This window comes from Stigmatopora argus, chromosome 7, assembly GCF_051989625.1.
Source record: "Stigmatopora argus isolate UIUO_Sarg chromosome 7, RoL_Sarg_1.0, whole genome shotgun sequence".
NCBI lineage: Eukaryota > Metazoa > Chordata > Actinopteri > Syngnathiformes > Syngnathidae > Stigmatopora > Stigmatopora argus.
Window position 1 is genome coordinate 2,884,288 of NC_135393.1, and position 24,780 is coordinate 2,909,067.

Below are 24,780 nucleotides of genomic sequence, written 5' to 3' on the forward strand. Positions count from 1 at the left end.
CGATCGAATAATTCGCCCGTGATGCGGTCAAAATTTTGTGATGCGACCAAGCCAGGTGGCCATGGCATTTTTTTTTCCATATCTTTCGTGTATAACAATATCTACGAGCACGGAACGATTAATTCAGACGAGTTCCTCCTAGGACCAGGAAACGCACAACGCGTGGGCAAAAAGAGGGCTTTCTAGGTAATGAAGTATACTCGTGCACACAACACCCATAGGCAATGGCAACCTTTCTCAGAATAAAACTTCATTACCCACAATAAATACGTGGGAGCTCAACTATTGTATTTCCTGTTATTCTTTCTAAGGAAAGATGCTCCCGCGATCGTTCTTTAAAGACTATTTCTCGTTGGCAAGTGGGCGTGCGTTATCCTATTGTGATGACATTTGCATGCGACATTATCGAAATATTTTGAAGGGTAGACAAAAACAAACAACTCTTGATGCGTTCGTTTTGAAGACTTCGGCGGAGCGGGCAGGTGGTGTCAACCCGTAGAACTACGTAAGGTAAAAAAGATTTCAACAAATTTAGAATTTAGTTTTGTTTGAAGTTACATTAAACGTTGAGTGTCTGTATATAGTTATCCAAGTTAATTTACATTTGTTTGTTCGTTTACGAGTGCATTGTTGCCGTGGATAAAGCCCCCCCCCCCCCGTGTATGCCGCTGTCTACCCTCCGCGAAATGTGTCTAAATTTACTCCTATTAAACACATTATTACTATCAAACCACTCGTTATTTATTACTTTGTCAATATATGGCGAATTATAAGAAATAAAACATTTTTTTCAATCCAATATCCTGTTTTTGGTGTTTTTTTCAGAGAGTTGGAACGAATTAATTTGTTTCCCATTCATTTCAATGGGAAACTTCCGCTCGAGTTACGAGAATCTTGTCATACGAGCTCAGTCCTGGAACGGATTAAGCTCGTATCTCGAGGTACCACTGTACTTGGTTGATCGCTTTCAACAGTAAAAACTCTCATTATTATAATTATGAGAGCGAGCGAATCCGTCGACGAATTGTCCGTCGACGAATGTCCAGTGACGAATTGTCCGTCGATGAAATGTCCGGCGACGAAGCGTCCGTTTACGTCACACGTTTACATATTTCTTATTCGATGGGTAATTCCAGAATTGGAGGACTTGAAATATCAGAAATATCAACTATTTACAGTAATCCCTCAAATATTGCGGGTAATGTAGACCAGACATGGCCGCGATAAATGAAAAACCGCGAAGTAGGATCACCCCATTATTACTACCACAATACATGTTTTCGCATCGATACAGAAATAAGTACACAAGTACAATTATCAGAATGTGTATATTTATTAAATATTACAGCTATAATCGTATCAAAAGACTGATTATTAATAGTAAATATAATGTATATATATATAAAAACAGTGAAGATAGTTCCCCTCCGTTTGATTTAAAACAAAAAAAAGTGGTTATTGGGAGCTTTAGTCCAAATCCTGTTTGTCAAATTCGAGAGGCATTGAATCATCGATGGAATATTCAGGGGGCGCCGTAGGGGAAATAGGAGAAGCTGACTTTTGCATCGGTGAATCGTAATATAACAAACAAATTTAAATGAACTTGGATTACGATGCACACACTCAAAAATAAGTTTAATCTAACCTTACACTAAACTTAATTCTAATTTTGTTTTACATTTTTATACCTTCTCCTGGCCGATTGGCTGTTTGCCCCAACTCCACCCTCACATTCACTATCGTGATGATGGGCTGTTTGCTGTTGTATTCCCTTCAAAATATTCAGAAAATGATGCACACAAATGTCTGGCCAACGAGAAGTAGTCTTGAATTAGCGATTGCTCCGCCAACGGGAGCTAACAGGCTAAGGAGGGGAAAAACACTGAAAAAATCCAATGCTCCGCACAGTGCTCGCAGAGACATTACAAAGAGGGAGTTGCGATCTGTAGGAGAAACTCGTGTGAAGAAACCGTTCAGTGTTCGTAGATATCTGTTATACACGAAAGAGATGTGGCAAAAAAGCCAGTGCGCTACAATGATAAACAGCCTCTCATGTCTTGGCCACCTGGCTTTCTCGCATCTCGAATTTTTTCTCGTATCTAGAGCGAATTATTTGCTCGAAATTTTCCTCGTATCTCGAGCATGGGTAGAGCTGCTCGTATGTAGAGGTACCACTGTATATATATATCTCTCATCTCATTTTTTGAACCGCTTTAGCCTCACTAGGGTCGCGGGGGGTGCTGGAGCCTATCCCAGCTGACTCCGGGCCAGAGGCGGGGGACACCCTGTATTGGTGGCCAGCCGATCGCAGGGCACAAGGAGACAGACAACCATGCTTGAAATTTTACTCGAATCTCGAAATGCTCGTATGTCGGGGTGCTCGTATGTCGAGGTACCACTGTATGCCGTTGTACAAGGACATGTCAGAACGATTGCCAAATTCAATGGCTCCATATTTTGAAGGGAATACAAAAGCAAACAGCCCATCGATAGTGAAAGTCAGGGTAGAGGCGGGGCAAATAGAGACAACCCGGGAGAAGAAATGTATCAAACTTTAATACAAAATTAGAATTAAGTTTAGTGTAAGGTTAGATTGAACTTATTTTTGAGTGTCTGCATCGTAATCCAAGTTCATTTAAATTTGTTTATGTTATGTTACGACAGCGTTGCCGTGAAAAAAGCCCCTCCTCTCTCTCTGTCCGTCTCTCTCACTCCCCCTTCGAAATCCGTATAATTTTAGTACTATTAAACACATTTTAGTAATATTCAACCACTAGGTATGTGTTACTTTGTTAATAGATGGCAAATTAGAACAAATAAAACATTTTTTCCAATCCAATATCCTGTTTTTGGTGTTTTTTCAGAGGGTTGGAACGAATTAATTTGTTTTTAGTTCATTTCAATGGGAAACGTTCGTTCGAGTTACGAGAATATCGACATACGAGCTAAGTCTCGGAACAAATTAAGCTCGTATCTCGAGGTACCATTGTATATGGTTTGAAACCAACTTGATTTGAAACCCTGTTATCTACAGTGTACTTGCTATTATTATGCCAAGTATTGAAGATAAAGTAAATTATGTCATTTAAAAAGATCCCTTGATCTTTAGGTTGAGCTAATTTTGCTTGTTGTGATTTAAATGTAGCAAGATTACCAGAGAAGTCTTAGTTTTCATTAATTTTAAACCCAAAATGTCCTCCAATTCCAGAAAGCAAGTTACTGTTGATGTGCATGTACTACCTTTCTGATTCGTCAGTTGACGTGGTGGAGGAGGAATTTGAATCTTGAGAGTTTGGTAGTGGCTGCATGTCTTCATCCTCACGGGTGTGTTTCGCCAGGGAGATGGAAGCTGGCTCCTTGAAATTGCCTTTTTTTTCAAAAGATTTACTAGACGTTGCGTTTGTCTGGGCTCCATGCACCACAGAAAGTTCTTCTTCATCAGAGTATGAGTTGACAAGCTGGTGGGTGAAATGGTGGATCTCCTTCAACTTGAGGATCATCTGGCGCTTCGGTAAGACCCTGACACCAAAACTGCAACGCATATTTACACTTAGTGCGATCAGCAATAAACACACATTTGACTTATATATGTATATATGTACCTGTTCAGTTTATTTTTGAGTTCTGGTGTGTCCATATCTGAGAAGTGAGGCATTGGAGTGATTGGCACTAAAGTGTGATGGCTTTTTATGCGTGAAGATGCTATGAAGACACAGTCAGAGGTATTGTTTTAGCTTCTTTGGGAGCGATAGCCTTCATCAACATTAGTGTTGCGCTAATACTGATACTAGTATCAGAACATGGCCCAGATATGGCATCGGCAGGCATTGACTAGTTCTAAGAAATAACATGTCAATGATACACGATATGAACTAACAGTTACCCTTCCCAAGATGGCCACCAGTTAAAAAATGCTGCTTTAAAAGAAGCAGCGCGACATGGCCAATGATTATGAACGCTCTCGGAGAAAAAGAGAGAGAAAATGTATTTTCCAGCCCAGGAGTTTTTATTCTGGTATAACTGACATTTACATGTACAGTTGTGGTCAAAAGTTTATGTACACTTGTGAAGAACATAATGTCATGGCTCTCTTGAGTTTCCAGTTATTTCTACAACTCTGATTTTTCTCTGATAGAGTGATTGGAAGAGATACTTCTTTGTCACAAAAAACACTCATGAAGTTTGGTTCTTTTATGACTTATTATGGGTGAACAGAAAAAAGTGATCAAATCTGCTGGGTCAAAAATATACATACAGCAGCGCTAATATTTGGAAACAGGTCCCTTGGCCATTTTCACTTCAATTAGGCGCTTTTGGTAGCCATCCACAAGCTTCTGGCAAGCTTCTGGTTGAATCTTTGACCACTGCTCTTGATAGAATTTGTGCAATTCAGTTAAATTTGATGGCTTTCTGACATGGACTTGTTTCTTCAGCATTGTCCACAAGTTCTCAATGGGGTTTAAGTCAGGTCTTTGGGAAGGCCATTCGAAAACCTTAATTCTAGCCTGATTTAGCCTTTCCATTACCACTTTTGATGTGTGTTTGGGGTCATTGTCCTGTTGGAACACCCAACTGCGCCCAAGACCCAATCTTCGGGCTAATGACTTTAGGTTATCTTGAAGAATTTGAAGGTAATCCTCCATCTTCATTATCCCAATTACTCTCTGTAAAGCACCAGTTCCATTGGCAGCAAAACAGCCCCACAGCATAATACTACCAACACCGTGCTTGACGGTAGGCACGGTGTACTTGGGGTTAAAGGCCTCACCTTTTCTCCTCCAAACATATTGCTGGGCATTGTGGCCAAACAGCTCGATTTTTGTTTCGTCTGACCACAGAACTTTCCTTCAGAAGGTCTTATCTCTGTCCATGTGATCAGCAGCAAACTTAAGGTGCCGCTTTTGGAGCAAGGGCTTCCTTCTTGCACGTCAGCCTCTCAGTCCATGGAGATGCAAAACACACTTGACTGTGGACACTGACACCTGTGTTCCAGCAGCTTTTAATTCTTGGCAGATCTGCTTTTTGGTGATTCTCGGTTGAATCTACACACTCCTGACCAATTTTCTCTCAGCAGCAGGTGATAGCTTGCGTTTTCTTCCTGATCGTGGCAGTGACAAAACAGTGCCATGCACTTTAAACTTACAAACAATTGTTTGCACTGTTGCTCTTGGGACCTGCAGCTGCTTTGAAATGGCTCCAAGTGACTTTCCTGACTTGTTCAAGTCAAGGATTTGCTTTTTCAGATCCATGCTGAGCTCCTTTGACTTTCCCATTGTAGCGTTTGCATCCAATGAGCCCTATTTAAATGGCCTCAGAGAAGTCACCAGCTGTAGTCACTCATAATCACTCACAAGAAGTTAAGAGGCCATGCCATGAAGCTCATTTCACTGACACAACTTTCTAAGTCACCAAAATTGCTAATTCGTGTTGCTGTATGTATATTTTTGACCCAGCAGATTTGATCACTTTTTCTGTTAACCCATAATAAAGTCATGAAAGAACCAAACTTCATGAATGTTTTTGTGACAAAGAAGTATCTGTTACAATCACTCGATCAGAGAAAAATCAGAGTTGTAGAAATAACTGGAAACTCAAGAGAGCCATGACATTGTTCTTTATGAGTGTATGTAAACTTTTGACCACAACTGTGTGTATGTATGTATACTATTAATATTCTAGCTATTTTATAAGGAAGGAATACTAGAAAAAGTAGGCTAACTAAATGAAGGAGCTAAAAGAAAATATTTTTTTATTCAATTTTGAATTTTAGAGCAGTTCAATAATTTATTGTCACCAATAACAGGCAGGCACTGAGGTCTAACCAAGCCATGATAGCATTTACTTTATAATTCAAGTGATTATGCAGTCATTTAGTATTAATTAAAAAAATAATAATAATGGTCTCAGTTTTGGGCGATACTACTCCACAACCAGTAAGTAGAATCGGAAGCCAAACAAAAATTGATAAAATCCATCGCCAACAATTAAATGATGCTGTTAAAAAGTACTTACGCGGAGTTTTTAGGTTTAGCCGTTGTGAAAGAGGAAGAATGTCCTCTTCCCCTGAGCAGTCCCGCATGTTTGCAACTAGGAGACTGTCACTTATTTCTGGTGGAGTATTGATAGTTTCACCAGGTGGTGAAGGGGAGATCTGGCCTTCTTTATTAGTAGATGACTGTGAATTCATATTTTGGGGTTCTTGGCAGCGACGGGTACATCCTCTTCTGTTCTCTAGCCCTGAACTACAGGATCCCGGGTTTCCTGCAATGTTGTCACAGCCGTCGAGACCCCACGAGTCATTGAAAGCTATCGGAGGTTCGTCCAAGATTATCAAGCTCTGCTCAAAACTCACGTTTGGAGATGGTCTTTCTTCTACTCCTCCCAGTTCCCTGTCATTATCTAACTCTGCAATTATTCTGTCCTCAGGTGTTGTCCACTTTGGCTTGACACCAGTGCAGTTGTAACTGCTGGAGCGAGTAGGACTTGAGTACTTGCTCGCTCTCTCTGAACTAGGAAGCCTTCTGTGAGAAGTAGAAGAATGTGGCTCTGAAGGGTCTGAAAAGGGGGAACGATGAAAGCTCTCTAACTGCATCCCTTCCGGGCTTTCGTGGTCGGAACTGAATGACTTTTCCTTGCCAAGTTGTGTATAGAGTGGAAAGGTGTTGGTGTTGTGGTGCTGGACAACATCCGAATGCAGGGGAGTGCTACTATGAGGCTCAACATGTGGTTGGATAGGTGTGTCTTGCTTTGGGTCCACTTCTGCACTTTCTGGTTTATTCTCTTCAGGGAACAACTTTGTCCTACACGAGCTAATCTTGCTTTGATCGGAACTTTCCGTGCTTGTTTTTCTGGGACTGGCACTGACTGTACAGGGGATTAACCAAGAGAATTCTGGAGAACAATCTCCTGGACTAAGTTTTTCGGGAGATGGACTTAAATCAGTGATACTACCACATTCCAGATTTCTAAACTGTTCGTTCTCCACAGTGGGCTCGTTCGATTTTAAGTGAGTGAAGATTTGTTCGGGGTGTGAATGAGAGAAAATGGAATTCTGGGAACAGATTTGAGAATTGAATATTTCCATTTCCTCACTTGATCCTGACAAAATGATCAGATCTGGCTCCTTTTTGTGGGGTGAATTAGGAAGTAGGGCGACATTAATAGCACCAGAGAGTTGGCTTTGAGGCTTTAGAGGCATAGGATGTTCCCCAACTACTTCCTTGCCTTCAATAGCGCTACTGTCATTCCTATCTCCGTCTGGGGACACACCTGGGACAGGTAAGTTGGATGTATTGAGGGAACTGCCACCATCTAAACTCACTGAGGAGTGAAGAATAGTTCTCCCTGATAATGTAGACATGGATGTGTGTGCTCTTGGTGGAGTCAAGGAAGGGGGATTTTCTTTGTAGACACCCTCAGAAGTTGAGAAGAAGCAATCATAGGGGTTGTCCAGGCTGTGGTCCAGATGAGGGTCAGATTCAGGCTCTGGAGTTTTGTTGCAAAATCTTCCTGGATTCTCTATTGGCTCAGTTAGTTTGCTTGACACCTCTCCATCATCTCCCTCACTTTCTACCACACTCACTATCTTCGCACCTCTCTTTCTCTGCGTGGCAACAAATTCGTAAATCTCATTCAGCTCTTCCTCATTCACCTGCTCCTCGTGGAGCTCCCTGTCATTAATTCCAACATCTGCAGCTTTTTCGAGCCCATTCTTGTCATTCCCTTCTTGCTCCGCATCGTCTTCATGGCTCCACATGGAGTTGAAGAGCGCTGCTAAGGCCATGTCTGTCTTATTGAGACATTCCGTTGGGCTTGTGGGAGCTCCATCCTCATTTTGAGCAGAAGGGTCTTCAGAGTGAAGTTCACAAAGCTGCTGCAATTCCGGTAAGTTAAACCTTGAAATATAGGCAGAGGTAAGTTATAGACATACTTTAAAAACATACTAAATACACCACATATTAGTGTAAAGACTTAAACACGTTTTATACATTATATTTCTGTATGCCAAAGCTTTCATTTAATTTGCATTTTTTCTATTCTTATATTAGTGGTATTTTATACGGATTCCTCATGTTTTCACCGAATATAAGATTAACTTTTGAGCCATGTTTTTTAATGTTGCTTTTCAAGCTCACTAACATATGAGGAAGTACTACTGTATGTATTCGTGTATAACGCGCACCCATAACCAATGTTCCCTCTAAGCTGCGCGCATGCGCAATTGCGCACTACTCTCGTCTTCTCCGCGCACAGCAATCATATGGAGCGCACAAAATAAAATCCAACCCTTTTTTTTCCCATGATGTCGCCGTTCACGCGGCAGCCAGTGGCAGTAGCTCTGTTCACTCTTATGTTTTTCGTGTTTTACAGCCCTTCTATCTTTTTTTAATTACATTTTAATATTTCTTAATACCCCGCCCCTGGCCCCAAGTCAGCAGGGATAGGCTCCAGCACCCCCCGCAAAGTGATATAGTCCATTGTGTAGGTTGAAGGTAAAATTTAAGTCGGATTTGTGCATATTCTAATGGCATTTATGAAGATGTTTTATTCATAGATATTTTTTCATTCATTTTCTGAACCACTTTATCCACTGTATCACTCGCGGGGGGTGCTGGAGCCTATCCCTGCTGACTTGGGGCCAGGGGTGGGGGACACCCTGTATCGGTGGCCAGCCGATCGCAGGGCACAAGGAGTCGGACAGCCATGCACACTCAGACCCATACCTAGGGGCAACTTTAGAGTGTCCAATCAGCCTACAATGCATCTTTTTGGGATGTGGGAGGAAAACGGAGTACTCAGAGAAAACCCACGCAGGCCCAAGGAGAATATGCAAATTCAACACAGGTGGACCGACCTGGATTTGAACCCAGGACCCCAGAGCTGTGAGGCCGACACGCGAACCACTCATCCGCCGGGACACCCATTCATAGATATTAATCATTACATTTTATTATTACTAAATCAGTTATGTGTAGTAGACATGCACCTGCTTATGGCAGGTGTGATACTGGTTTGTGCCCATAGCGAACAATGATGATGTTGCTCACACTGGTACTCAGTGTGCTCAGGGAGGTTGTCTTTCTGCCCAGACAAACAAAAATTACAGGGAACATTGCCCATAAACCATTATTTTCAGTTTTTCTACACTCACACCAAGGATTGCACCGGTAACTGGAAAATGCTGAACACATGTCGCCATGACAAAACATTTATTCACAAAATGTGGTACGGAAACATGGTAAAACAAACTACCGTATTTACTCGCCTATAAGCCGCTTGTGTCGGACAAAAATGATGACTGAATCGAGGGTACGGCTTATAACTGCAAGTTGATAACGCCATAACATCATGACACAAGAAAATGCGGCCGATATGGTCATTTATTTAAAAATAGGGAAAAGATAAACAGATAAAACGCTTAACAAAATGTATTTTGACATCTATGAATGAAATTCAAGAAAAAAACTCACTTGTGCCCGTCACTGCTCGCTCGGGGCGTGGCCATCTTACCTAGGAACATTAAAGTAAAAAGTATAAAGTACAAAGTAAAGTAGAAAGTAATGTATTAAGAAGTATTAAAATGTAATTAAAAAAAGATAGAAAGGCTGTAAAACACAAAAAATGAATAAGAGCGGACAGAGCGACTGCTACCGGCTGCCGCCTGACGGGGCCATCTTGGAAAAAAAATACCGTGTGTGATACTTTTTCTTAAAATTTTCTCTTCAAAGTAACACATTTGTACATGAATATGGAAGTGAAAATTATGAATCAGGGGGCGGCTTATATGCGAGAAATTTTATAATTCTACAATTTTAAGGCCATTTTAAGGGTGCGGCTTATGTCCTGTCAGCTTATATGCGAGTAAATACGGTACTACCAATATGAACACAATTCTCAAATGGAATTTACAATTTTAAATCCTCAAAGTCTAAATCATCATCACAATATTTAAAATGTGCCAAAGTCGGATTCATCATCATCAGATTCACCAAACAATTGATTCCATTCTCCGAGAGCAAGGATAGCGCAGGTGCCCCGCTAACGTTTCCCTGGAGCAACTTTTTAATTTTTTTTTTTACCCCTTTTACCCTATAAACTTTCCAAAGGCTATTTGGAAAGGGCTGGCTTTTGTAAAAGAAGGTAAATTATCGCCATCTGGCGGACAAAGACAGGCTTTACGTCTCCCATTATAACGGCTGCGGAAGGGACTTTTTCACTGGCGGAGGGCAGTTTTTCACCAGGATTCGTGTATAACAACCTTTGCTTTAGTTTTTTGGCACAAATTTTTGCGGGCTATACTCGAATAAATATGGTACTTCTACTCACTTACCTGGATGCCAACTCCAGAACATGAGGCTGCAATGATGCTGGGAGGGATACGCTCGCACTATACAGGTATTGCAGCAGAACCAACACCGCCTCACCTGGGACATCGCAGATCAAAACCCTGTGAGCTCTGGGAATGTCCTTCTCACACACTCCAAAACCACGTTCATGCATCTGACAGAAAATATATGACAATGTTAAAAACACAAAGTCTTTTGGTATTATTTTAAGTAGCCCAACGTCTGTCAATTTTACTCCTTTGAACGCCATACTGTCTTTACCATTTCTGCCAGAAGAGGGCACCGTGCATATACAATAAAGGAATGAGCATAGAAGACTTGACCACTGTCAACTTGTAGTTGACAGTCACTGAGTTCAGGGTTGTTCACCATGCTGCTAAGGTTTGATGCTAAGTTGGATAGCGCCAACTGCAGAGAAAACGGGACTGAATTCATTTTGTGATATCCAAAATTTGGCTCAGAAATTTCAAACGAGATCTTACAGTTGAACGGCTGCTGTGCTGTTGAGCTGCCCCGTGTTGACACATGGATTTTCCTGTTGGAAGGCCATTTGTATTGGTACATGGGCCATTCACACAAATGTCAGTGATCTCCTCAAGAAAGAACCCAGTCATTTGAAAGTGTGAGGACAAACTGGCATTTTGGTCTGTGGGTACATAATTAAAAAAAATACGGTTTCAAAACACAGTAGCATCAAATACAGAACTTTTTCTTTTTTTACGTTTGTTACCTTGGCCAGTGTCAGGAGCAATGTGCTCTCCATAGTCCACAGGAATCTCATTGTCAGACAGATCCACAAGGACTTGAAGGGCCTGACTATATGCTGGTAGCTTCCCAGTAGCTGGAGGGGAGGGAGTTAAGGAGGGTGTGATGGAAGCTTTGTCATTGGGATCAGTTGAAGTGCAGTGGGGCTGAAGGTAGAAATTAAATAGTGTTAAAAGTGTTTTAAAGCTCATTTGTTGCCTTACAATTCAGTGTTCCCAAACATTTTTTGAGCTTTACAGACATAAAGTTCTAGCTATCTTTGAAGTGGTTTTAAGATTTTGATCAGGGCTGTGCTATACAATAAGATGATACGTATATACCATTGTGTTTAACAAATGAAAGTTGAAAGATATCATGGTGGCCCTAGTATCCTTCAATATTTCCAAACAAGGCCCTCAGAATAAAAAAGTTAAGGCACTCTTCCTCTACAATCTTACCTGTTCTGATTCCCAAGGAGTGATATAGTCTTTAAGCTCCGGGACAAAAAAGTATAATTCACCAATATTTCCATTGGGCAGGGCACTCTTTTGCCAGAGGGGAGCAGCGCCACTCAAGGTAGACACTGTGCTGGGACAACGTGTTGGTGTAGGTGGAGATGGAGCTCGGGTCCGTAGGAGGAGAGTAGCGACGCGCTCCTGCAGTCTAGTCAGGGCCACATTGACATCCTGGATGAGAAGGATTGGCGGAGGACGAGGGACGGTGCCCTTTTTCCTTTTAGCGCAACCTTTACCTAAAAAAAAAAAGAACATCAACATTAGGCACAATGATGCACAGCCTTAATATAAAAATTCGGCCACTCTTTCTCCAATTTTATCATTTCACATGTATCATCAATATGATTCTTTTATTTTAAAAAAAATCCAAATTAACATCTCATGTCTATAAAACGGTGCATAACAAACAAGTATGAAATTGAAAAATCAAGTAAATTATTTTTTTTCTACAATATTTTTGGATTATAACTGGAACCAGAGTACAAATTACACCATTCAAGAACTGAGACAATGAAGAGAGGGAAAAAAATGAGGGATTGACCATACTGTTATACATTAAAGTATAATAGTACAATAGGGAACAACAGACAAAACGGGCAACATTTTGGATAACTGCAGCCTATGCAACGCAACATAACTTGTTGGCGGTTGGAGTGAAAAAAATTAAATGTGTTTGACAAATGAAAGACACATCTGTGTCATACAAAAACTGATTTGATGGTCTTAAACCAGTGTGTGTCTGATAAAAATGCAAAAATACAGAAATCAGGAAGGGGCAAATACTTTTTCACGGCACTGTAACTTTGCATCACACTCTAAATCAGTACTAAATAATGTTTCAGAAGGTAAAGCTCCCATAATATGTGCTTTTGGGTCAATTTGGGATTAAAGGGACAACTCATTTAACAAAACAGACAAACTGATACGGTACCGGTGTCTGGCTTCCACTTCAACACAGGTGTACTGGACAAATTGGTGGTGGTCTTCTGTGCTTTTGCCGAATTCAGTTGCTCTTGCTCCTGTTGCAACAGTGAGGATGATAAGGCCAGAGCCATTTTGGTGTTTTCATCCATGATTTCAGTCTTTTTCCGTGACTTCTTTCTCGCTGCAGCCTGACTCACACATTTCCTTTTGGTGCCTCCAGTTTGTGAGCTGAGCATTATAAAAACATTGGGCCCAACACATTACGATTCAGAATACATTTAGAAAGACAATGAATTACAAAGCTTCACAGGATCTCTCAACAAAGATCAGAATAGATCTTTATTATAATTGTATCGCTGAGCCGGTGACCTGGGTTCAAATCCAGGTCACGTCCCACCTGCGTGGAGTTTGCATGTTCTCCCCGGGCCTGCGTGGGTTTCCTCCGGGTACTCCGGTTCCTCCCACATTCCAAAAACATGCATGGTAGGCTGATTGGACACTCTAAATTGCCCACAGGTATGGCTGTGAGTGTGCATGGTTGTCCGTCTCCTTGTGCCCTGCGATCGGCTGGCCACCAATACAGGGTGTCCCCTGCCTCTGGCCCGGAGTCAGCTGGGATAGGCTCCAGCACCCCCCACGACCCTAGTGAGGCTAAAGCGGTTCAAAAAATGATATATATATATATATATATATATATATATATATATATATATATATACATACATATATATACACAGTGGTACCTCTACATACGAGCAGCTCTACCTACGAGATGCTCGAGATACGAGGAAAATTTCGAGCAAATAATTAGCTCTAGATACGAGAAAAAAATTGAGATGCGAGAAAGCCAGGTGGCCATGACATGAGAGGGTCAGGAAACGCACATGCGCGTTCAAAAAGAGGGCTTTCTGGGTAATGAAGTATACTCGTGCACACAACACCGATAGCCAATGGCACCCTTTCTCAGAATAAAACTTCATTACCCACAATCAATACGTTGGTAGGCTGCTTTTCCTTCCTTAGCCTGTTAGCTCCCGCGATCGCTCATTCAAGACTACTTCTCGTTGGCAAGTGGTCGTGCGTTATCCTATTGTGAGCACATTTGTGTGCATCATTTTCGGAATATTTTGAAGGGAATACAACAGCAAACAGCCCATCGATAGCGAACGTGAGGGTGGAGGCGTGGCAAACAGCTAACCCGGCCAGGATAAGGTATAAAAATGTAAAACAAAATTAGAATTCAGTTTTGTGTAAAGTTACATTAAACGTATGTTTGAGTGTGTCTGTATATATTAATCCAAGTTCATTTAAATTTGTTTGTTCGGTTACGAGTGCGTTGTCGTGGAAAGTCCCCCCCCTCTCCCGCCCTCTCTGTGGGACTCTCTTTCCCCTCCGCGAAACCCGTCTAATTTTAGTTCTATTAAACTTATTGTATTACTATTAAACCACTAGTTATGTGTTACTTTGTTAAGAGATGGCGAATTAGAAGAAATAAAATATTTTTTCCAATCCAATATCCTGTTTTGGGTGTTTTTTCAGAGGGTTGGAACAAATTAATTTTTTTTAGTTCATTTCAATGGGAAACGTTCGTTCGAGTTACGAGAAGCTCGGCATACGAGCTAAGTCCTGGAACGAATTAAGCTCGTCTGTAGAGGTACCACTGTATATGTAGTTTTTCAATTCATCACTTACTAATTCTTTGAGGAAATTTTGATTAAAAATACCAATGTCTGGCCTGTGCAATGAATGTATTGTGTACACCCACAGTGGTTTAACTGGCTGATGTAAAGCACGGCTAGAACCAACATACATGGTGGTTGGAGCAGCACGCTGTGTCTCCTCTGCCTGCCTCTGGAGACCCTGCAGCAGGTCGGCAGGACTAATGCCCATGTCTGCCGAGCAGCGCTTCAAGTGGGCAGAGCGACTCTTGAGCATCTTGAATTTCCTGCCACAGATTGGACAGTCGGGGACACAAGGAGGAGGAGGAGGAGGAGGATCCATTTGATGCTCACTGTCATCCAGACACCTATCGGCAGAAATGTATACATTTCAGAGGTCGGTCGAGTAGCCAAAAATTGTACCAAAGTAAGATTAGCATTAGTTTTAAAGAGTTTTACCCAACTAAAAGTAAACATCCAAATAAATTACCGATTCGGAATGGATTGTCGATGCCTGGGCCAAAGTGCCAGCGAGCACTGTAGTTTGAGCTTTCGTCAAAGCTGGAATCACTATTACGAAACCCTACGGCGACAACTCTGACCCTGACAATGAGATGGGACCCAGCATTGTTGGTGAACTCGCCCACTTGGCTGAACTATTTATGTCAGATACAGAATATGAGGACTTTGACAGATTTGTAGATGTTTGAATACTTTGACTTATATTTTCGTGAATTCACATTACGGTAATAAAACAAAATCAAACTCAGTTTTGCAGCGCATCCTTTGAAACGTCAGTTAAGACTTGACCATCTTTCGGTTGGGACGCTACAGTTATATTTACAAAAAACAGAAAGGCGGTGCGTCCTATGTGTGAAAATAAGGTACTCAAGTAAAAAAAATATTCTGTGAAAAGAATATTCAGTTAATAAATTGCATTTTTTTAAACAATGTTATATAACGTACCGTAATTACTCGAATATAACGCGCACTCGAAAATAACACGCAGGTATAACTTTGGGCCAAAAAAATCTGGAAAAACGCAGTACTCGAATATAGTGCGCACCTAAAATTTCCCGCTGACGAAAATCAGAAATCTTACCTTTTTTTCTTCGTTTCACGATTGTTTTGTTCAAACAAATTTATTCATTAGAATCCTTCAAATGAAAAGTTCCTCTCTCTCTTTGTCTGTCCTCTCATACATCTCTTCGTTGAGAATCCTATCAACGTCCACGCTTCCTTCATCCACTTCCTCTTCCTCCCACAACACATCATCCGATTGGCTTTACGAGATGACGTAAAATCCGTGCGTCAAAGTGAGTTTGACAATGCTTTTTTCGATCGAAAATTTGTAATTTATTTTAGTTATTGATTATAACACTGAACTGAGAGAGGGTGAACTGAGACGGGTACGAGGCTAGAGGGGGGCAGTGGTGGTCTCGGCTTTACGAGATGACGTAAAATCCGTGCGTCGGCTCTACGAGATGACGTAAAATCCGTGCGTCAAAGTGAGTTTGACAATGCTTTTTTCGATCGAAAATTTGTAATTTATTTTATTCAATTCAATTTCAATTCAATTTATTTGGCAAGAAAAAGCACCAGGCTAAGGGCCATGTAACAAGACACAAAAAAAAAAAAAAAAAAAAAAAAAAAAAAATAGTTTTTGATTATAACACGCACCCCCAACTATTGGAATTAATTATTTTGCAAAAACCTGCGTGTTATATTCGAGTAATTACGGTATGTGTATTTTTTTCTCAGCAACTATGTACTGTTATTATTATTAGGATGTATAGTAACATGACCATATTGGGCACAGAAAAAAAATGTGTATTCCGGCTAGAAAAAGCTACAGATATCACTTCGGCCAAAAGGCAGACTACACCCTAGACTGGTTGCCAGTCAGCTGTAGGTCACATAGAGACAGACTATTCTCACTCACAATCAAACCGACATCAGCGGTAATCGGTAGCCCGTGCCTGCCTGCTCCAATGTCGGGCGAGTGAACCACTACACCATCAGCCGGCACACTGTGGGCATCTCTAGCAAAAATAAAGTCAATCTAATATTTAGAATAAATAGAAAATACAGGGAGACATCCTGAATTGGTGGCCAGCCAATCGCAGGGTACAAGGAGAAGGATAACCATTCACGCTCACACTCATACCTAAGGGCAATTTAGAGTGTTAAACCATCCATGAAACCGGAGTACTCGGAGAAAACCCACGCAAGCCCGGGGAGAACATACAAACTCCACACAGTGAGGAGAAACCTGGGATCGAACCCTCGACCCCAGAACTATGAGGCCAACACTAAGCACTCGCCTGCTGGGCCGCTCCACAAACTGTTCAGTTCATATAATTGTAAACAACACAAAAAGTCAGGAAATGAGCTCGGTACATTTGTTTTGTTTATTATGACCAACTGTTTATTTATTTTCTGCTGATACTCTTGAGGGGCGTGGGGATGCTGGAGCTTATTACAACTAATAACAGGCAGGCACTGTTCAACCTGAATTGGTTCTTGGGGAAATACCGTATTTCCTGCCTGCGCGTATAAACTGCACCACTAAAATTGACTTAAAACTGTAGAATTTTACAATTTCTCGCATATAAGCCGCCCCTGAATCTCAATTTTCACCTCCCTATTTATGTTTTTAATAGGGAGTAAAAATGTATTACTGTGAAGGGAAAATCTTAAGAAAAATTATCACATGTGGTATTTCTGAGATACTGTATGAAACAAAAGCATATTATTAAGGTCAATATCATAAGTTTTTTATGCAAAATATCAAATTATTCAATTTGAAAAAAGAAATGTTTATCTTGATGAGAACCCGATGCTTTTTAATGACATGAATTACAATTTTCTTACCAGAAGTTTAAGATGTGGTGGCTAAATTACTTCTAATCAATGTTCCCTCTAATTTTTTGTTTGTCTGGGCAGAAAGACAACCTCCCTGAGCACACTGAGTACCAGTGTGAGCAACATCATCATTGTTCGCTATGGGCACACACCAGTATCACACCTGCCATAAGCAGGTGCATGTCTACTACACATAACTGATTTAGTATGTCAACTTGTAGTTGTATGAATGGGTGTCCCGGCGGATGAGTGGTTCGCGTGTCGGCCTCACAGCTCTGGGGTCCTGGGTTCAAATCCAGGTCGGTCCACCTGTGTTGAATTTGCATATTCTCTCTGGGCCTGCGTGGGTTTTCTCTGAGTACTCCATTTTCCTCCCACATCCCAAAAAGATGCATTGTAGGCTGATTGGACACTCTAAAATTGCCCCTGGGTATGGGTCTGAGTGTGCATGGCTGTCCGTCTCCTTGTGCCCTGCGATCGGCTGGCCACCGATACAGGGTGTCCCCCGCCCCTGGCCCAAAGTCACCAGGGATAGGCTCCAGCACCCCCCGCGAGTGATAAAGTGGATAAAGTGGTTCAGAAAATGAATGAAAAATATCTATGAATAAAACATCTTCATAAATGCCATTAGAATATGCACAAATCCGACTTAAATTTTACCTTATTTTACACATCTGTGCTTCTCACTTCTCGTTCAAATGACATTTCTGCTGAACGTGTCACTTGACATAGTCAAGTTTCCATTTATATGCAATATTTTTCCATGATTTTGCTTTGATTTATTTAATAAGGGATAGCACATATTAATGCACATATTTATATTCATGTTAATGAACATACAGACGCTCCCCTACTTACGAGCGAGTTAGGTTCCGAGCGATTGTTCATAAGTTGAATTTGTTTGTAAGTTGATTCAGTGCTATATTTTGTATTATAATTTATGTTTAAGGCCTATATAAGTATATTGAAGGTTTATATAAGTGCATTTGTATGTTTAAGGCTTGTATAAGTAACACGCATTGGTTTGTACTGAAAAAAACATTTAATAAAATGGAGAGAATATGTACAGTACTGTATAGAGAGAGAGAGAGATTTACGTATTAGAAACTGGCCGAAAGAAGCGATCTAACGACGATTGCACAGTTTTCTTCTTTTTTTCATCATAAATGATGCAGTAGCACTGTATGGCATCATTCAATTGATTTGCAAACTTTGTGCAACGTTCAATATTTGGGTCCTGCTGCTCGATCTTTCTGTTTATAGATGGTACTGACGGTCGAACGATTCAATGCCCGTGAAACGCTCACCACTCTCACGCGCATCAAGCTTCGTTATTATTGCCACTCGTTTCAAATGAAATGGCTTGCCTCTTCCTTACAACTCCCTCAATAGAAGCATTTCGCTTTTTACCAACCATATTCAATAATGGATGCACGAGATATTTAATGATACAAATGAAAAAGGTTCTTTGCCCACTGGAGATACGTTCACGCACTTCCGCATTGCAACGAAGAAGGTAGATGCTGGGTGAGCTGAGCCCTCACAGCGCCAGGCGTCGGTATTAGCGGCGGAAAGAAGCACTACTCGGAAAAAAATACAAAATTGGACTTACGAACATTTTTCGACTTAAACGCAATTTGCAGACATGTTCGTATGTACCGTTGTTCGTAAATTGAATGTTCGTAAGTAGGGGAGCGTCTGTATATTTGTATGATTGTAGCCGAGGCCTATTTCCATTTACTATAGTCCATTGTGTAGGTTGAAGACAAACGATCACACATACTAGACACACACGCACGCACACAACCACACACACAGCAGATTTAGACAGTTCTCACCCAATTTCACCACTTGTTCTTCTATTTGCACAGTAAAGTAAAAAGGAATGTATTAAGAAATATTAAAATGTAATAAAAAAAGATAGAAGGGCTTTAAAACACGAAAAACATAAGAGTGGACAGAGCTACTGCCACTGGCTAACGCCTGAACGGCGCCATCATGGGGGGAAAAAATAAAAAAATATTTGGGCGCTCCATATGATTTGCTGTGCGCGGAGAAGACGATAGTGCACAATTGCACACGCGCGCAGCTTAGAGGGAACATTGCTTCAAATATCTCGATTTATTTCGATGATTCATATTACTGCAATAGTTGTCACTTTCGAACAAGAAATAAAAAGAAAAAAAATCACAGCGGAATTTTGTTTTATTTCATAAACACAAATGTACAATCGTTTCCTTTCTGTGTTCCGAAAGGGAGAGGGGTGTTTGCACGTAGACAAATTTAAAAAGGAAGTAACGTAAGCACAACCAGGAAACATGCCCATGGCGCTATACGTAATGTTCACCAACTCTTTGGGAGCAATAATAGCATACACATTAGGCAGGTATCATGGTTTATATTTTAACAATCGACCGCAAGACCTTCGATCAGCCTTAACTATTGTGATGTGCTGATATGGTAAACGCTATGGTCAGAGCATGTACCTACGGTAAGTTTAACGTCTAACGTTTAACTACAGTAAGATGGCCGTGCCCCCAGCGAGCAGTGACGGGAACGTGACTTTTTTCACGTTTTATTCAAGATACGGTTTATTTTTCCTTGAATTATATTCATAGACGTCAAAATACATTTTGTTTCGCTATTTATCTGTTTATCTTTTCTTTATTTTGAAAAAATCGGCCGCATTGTCTTGCGTCATTTTGTCGTGACGTCCTCGTGTCATCGTCAACTTGCAGTTTCGTGCATGTCATGTTTTTATGTGCATATAAGCCGTATCCTCTATTCAGTCATCATTTTTTTGGTCTGGCAAAAGCGGCTTATATGCTGCTAAATACAGTAAATTGTATTTTGACCAGCCTGCCGATTTCCTTTTAAATAGTGCCATATTCGTAAGGAGCACAAAAGAAGAAAAAACTCACAGAAAAGCAAGTCCTATTGTGGCACCATTTGAAGGGAAATAAACATGCTTTTTACAAATAAATGGCAAATGCCAAATTATTTTGTGACCGGACGTTTCGTCAAAAGACGTTTGGTAGAACGGACGTTTGGTAGAACGGACATTTAGTCGGCGGATTCGCTCGCTGTCAAATTATGACAGTTTCCTGTCTCATGATTATAATTTTGAGAGCTGGTTTCAACGGTAACAAGCCGGCGACCAAACGTCCGTTCGACCGAACGTCCGTTCGACCGAACGTCCGTTCGACCGAACGTCCGTTCGACCGAACGTCCGTTCGACCGAACGTCCGTTCGACCGAACGTCCGTTCGACCGAACGTCCGGTCGACCAAACGTCCGGTCGACCAAACGTCCGGTCGACCAAACGTCCGGTCGACCAAACGTCCGGTCGACCAAACATGCGGGGACCAAACGTCTTTTGACGAAACGTCCGAGTACCAATTATTTTGCTTACAAAAATACTGACCTGTTGATGTGCTTTGTGCGTCCCTCAGATGTCATGTGGGATATGTTTCGGTGACAGATGTGGCAGAAAAAGAGACCCTCCGTTGCTAAGTCCATTTTGTGGATCTCCGATGCCTCACGGTCAAGTTGCTGCTGCAGGCGCATGGCCAGAGCTTCATCACTGTCCTGAGGACACATATGGCCATCGGAAGTGGGCAGTTCTACTATTTCTGGGAACAAATCAGTGTCATGTCATTGTTTAGATTTATTTGTCGTTACACTACACCAGGGGTGGGCAAACTATTCCACAAAGGGCTGCAGTGGGTGCGGGTTTTCATTTCAACCCATTGAGAGGGCACCTTTTCACCAATCCAGTGTCCTACAAGTGCAATCAGTGGATTGCAGTCAGGTGCTTCTTGTTTTCTGTAGGAATCTCATTGGTTAAACTCTCTGTGCTATATTGGTTGGAAGAAAAACCTGCACCCACACCGGCCCTCGAGGACAGGTTTGCCCATGCCTGCACTACACCATAGAGAGGTTCAGCAATGTCATATATTTAAGTGAGGACGACAGTATATCTGCCGTGTACTTGTTTAATTTGGTGGAAATTTAAGCCCAGACAAGCTGCATCATGATCAACTATTCAAGGTTTGCCTCGAGAAGCAAGTTTTCTGGCGGAAGCCCTGCTATTGTCAGATATCGCTGCCTCGGGGCCCCAAATGATCATTTTAATCATTTTACATATGCTACGCTAGACTTTCTGGCGCCAGAGAGAACCTTGCGATTACACAAAAGCCAAAGAAATAGGCAATAGAGACCTCCAAATCATTGAGAATGCCAAAAATAATGAGCCATCAGCAATCAAATGCCCTTGGATCAAATCCAACTGTGGCAGACTTTGTAATATGGGCAGATTATCATATGGTTTTCCAAAGAATCAATAATGTACCCTGACTAAAAAGTATTTGTCGACTGTTACATTGGGCGGACGATATTTGGCAATTTCACATATATCCGTATCAACTCTGTTTTAATTCAACCGACCAATATGAAGAAATAAATTTAAAACTGGGTTATTTCGGCACAGATGCAGCCGCGCTTTTCACTCTCACACACTCTCTCAACACCCCCTACAGCCCTTGATCACTGCTAAAAAGTCAGGCTATAATAATAAAAGAGGGCATATGTTAAATGATTCAAAAATAATATTAATGCATGACATTTAGCGAGGGGACCAAAGCACAGATTATAAAATATATCTAGAAATAGCCTGAGTAATATAAAATAATAGCATGATAATTACATAATTGAGACGTCTACTCACTCATAAAGGAAAAATACATTTCAATCTCAATTTAGAATACAGAAATCAAATACAAATCCAACAGTGAGTAAAATTAGGTTAATTTCAAAAGGGCCCAAAAAGATTTGCTATTCCAAGTGTAACCCAATGAAGAGAGTCAAATCAATTCATTGTTCTGAAAATGAGTAAAATGGCAAATGTTCACAGCGAAACCGGTAACCTAAATTGCAAGGAATAGACAGTTTGCCTCTGGAGTATCATTCACAAATAAACTCCTTTGTTAAAAAACTAAATTTGATGTCTTAATTTGACCATAATATTTTGATCATTGGGTATTTTCTATTGAGCCAATAAGGAAAACAATATAGCTATTTATAAGGAGATGATGCTTGTTTCAAACTCCTACCTCAACAGGGTAAGTTAATTACATCCATTAAAAGTTCAGAAAGACTAAAAACCAAATGATGTTATAGGAAAGATCATATATGAGCACTGAGGATGTCTTAATAAGAATGTTATTGGAGTTTTGGCTATTAATAGAGTTAGGCATTTAGGGCAGGTTTTCTCCCTGAGCTTGCCCGGACATGTTCATTGTTTGCCTGGACATGTCATTTGACTGCAACCTTAAGGGGTAAACTTAATCCCTGTTAGTGAATTTAAAACTGGCAGTACCCAAGATTCCTAACGGATGCTGGTTTCAAATCAGAGCAGTTCGAATTTATATATACTTGCATTATAAAATCTTCAATAATACCATTAAAATAACTAATATATATAATATATATGATACACATATATATATATACATACATACATACATACACACATACACATACGCATACATATGTATATATACACATTCATATACATACACATACACATTTATATACATACACACATACACATAATATAAATATGTCAGCTCACCTGACTCGGGAGAAGGATCCTCGATATGTTCGACATTGTCAATCATCCTCGGACAGACTCTCTTAAACTCTTGAATGTCAATCTTCCTCGGACAGACTCTCTTAAACTCTTGCATCCGGATGATCAGCTTCTCTTTAGCCCCGCACCCCTTTTTAGTTGTTTTTTCTGGAGCAAGTTCATCTCGTAGAGGCTGCTCACTATTGGCAGTTATCTCTATTACCTGGTGTGCATGACCAGTATGTAATTCTGCTGCGACACGACGAGACCCAGAGACATTCTTGTTTCTTCTCCGGTCTCCATCGTTGGCCTGACTAGATGTCTGGTCAGACCGCTTTAGTTTTGCGTCGACCTCTTTCTTTCGGGAACGTTTTAACATCTTCGAGCAGAGGTCAACGAAGTCCTGGTCCGAGTCGTTCATAACTAGTACTATTATTATTATTATTATTACTGTCACCTTGAAAAGATCACACCAGCATGTACTCGGTTTTGACAAATATCCATAACAGTTACCAACTTGTGGTTTGACTCAAGGATACACACGGACAATTGTGAGAACCAAAGAATAATAAAATTACATAGATGTAGCAGTCCCAAAAAATAAATTGGCAGCACAATTTTATAGAAGTCATCATTTGAAATGCCTCCTCACCCGACTTTCAGCATCAACGTTGCGCCTCATACATTTTATTTTTGGCGGTGACGGTGTTTCTAAATTACACTTGGTCGTCAGTAATACACTAGAGCCTCAATTTGTTTTCATGGCAATAACCCACCAGAGTTTGCGCTTAATACAAGTCACGTGACAGGAAGCGATCGATGCTCTACATCCGGGTCATACAGGCCATTACCTCCGTTGCTGTTCAGATTGTGATTTCGGCAGCATTTAGTCTCCTTGTGGCCAGCGGCACACATTGGGAGTACATACGTATATACAGTGGTACCTCGACATGCGAGTACCCCGACATACGAGTAAAATTGTGAGCAAATATTAACTTCAGAAACGAGACAAATTGTGATATTCGGGCATACAACGGACGCGAGAGGCTGCTCATAATAACATCTTGGGCACTGTCTCTCTCCCCACAACTCACAGAGCACTGGGCGGAGCGTTGTATTTTTTCAGTGTTTTTCTTCTTCCGTTAGTCAGTGCGAATGGCGTATTTACTACTTCTCCCTGGCAAGTGGTCGTGCGGCATCCTATTGTGAGGACATTTGTGTGCATCATTTTGTGAATATTTTGAAGAGAATACAAAAGCAAACATTTAGGTTGCATCTGAAAGTCAGGGTGGAGGCGGGGCAAATAGAGCCAACCCGGCCGGGAGAAGAAGGGTATCAAAATGTAAAACAAAATTAGAATTAAGTTTAGTGTAAGGTTAGATTAAATTGATTTTTGAGTGTGTCTGCATCGTAATCCAAGTTTATTTAAATTTGTTCGTTATGTTACGAGCACTTTGCCATGAAAAAATTGTGAAATATGATTCACAACTGTAAGCTGTTAAAAGGGCGTACCTGAGTGCACGCTAAATCACGTGCATCATTACTCATTCACCCCGTCGTTGTAAATAATTACCCTTTTGTGGATGAAATATTCATTTTAATACCCCTTTTAAAAATGAAAAAACGTAGTTACTGTGCTTTAGCCAAATTGTTTAGTAAAAACAAATTTAAAAAAATAATTTCATTAACATTTTTTTAGTTTTAAGTTAATTTTACTTTTGCTTATGTTAACGGTTCATTAATTTATATTTTTATTCAAAATGTTTGTTCCATTTAAAAATGCTTTTTAAAAATATCAGAAATGGTATATCTATAATTGAGACCTGGCATATGTGGACATCACATTGTGGACCATGTTAACCACACGTGTACTATTCGAAACATTAATATTGCATACCTGTCAACCTCTGCCGATAACTGCCCTTATAAATGATTATGATTCCCCTTACAAACCCCCCAAAAACCTTACAAACACCGTACGAGTCGTACGGTGTTTGTAAGGTTTTTTGGGGGTTTGTAAGGGGAATCATAATCATTTATAAGGGCAGTTATCGGCAGAGGTTGACAGGTATGATTATTGTACCTTAGACGCACGCAAGA

At 40.7% G+C, this 24,780-nt stretch overlaps 1 protein-coding gene across 2 annotated transcripts in view; it reads right to left on the reverse strand.

The window, feature by feature from the left end:
* Nucleotides 1-23,668, reverse strand: part of slx4 (SLX4 structure-specific endonuclease subunit homolog (S. cerevisiae)) — a 28,177-nt gene extending 4,509 nt beyond the window's left edge. Inside the window, exons 1-12 of one of the 2 annotated variants that reach the window (XM_077604458.1) lie at nt 22,684-23,668; nt 20,476-20,683; nt 14,340-14,555; nt 12,537-12,757; nt 11,549-11,841; nt 11,077-11,257; nt 10,829-10,992; nt 10,608-10,754; nt 10,331-10,500; nt 6,013-7,895; nt 3,603-3,702; nt 3,241-3,531 (exon numbers count right to left, since the gene is read on the reverse strand). In XM_077604458.1, coding sequence (XP_077460584.1) covers nt 3,241-3,531; nt 3,603-3,702; nt 6,013-7,895; nt 10,331-10,500; nt 10,608-10,754; nt 10,829-10,992; nt 11,077-11,257; nt 11,549-11,841; nt 12,537-12,757; nt 14,340-14,555; nt 20,476-20,683; nt 22,684-23,101 — 4,292 coding nt within the window. In that variant the 5' untranslated portion in view covers nt 23,102-23,668. The remainder of the gene's footprint in view (nt 1-3,240; nt 3,532-3,602; nt 3,703-6,012; nt 7,896-10,330; nt 10,501-10,607; nt 10,755-10,828; nt 10,993-11,076; nt 11,258-11,548; nt 11,842-12,536; nt 12,758-14,339; nt 14,556-20,475; nt 20,684-22,683) is intronic. The other variant, XM_077604460.1, reaches the window with a different exon arrangement.
* Nucleotides 23,669-24,780: the final 1,112 nt, after the last annotated feature.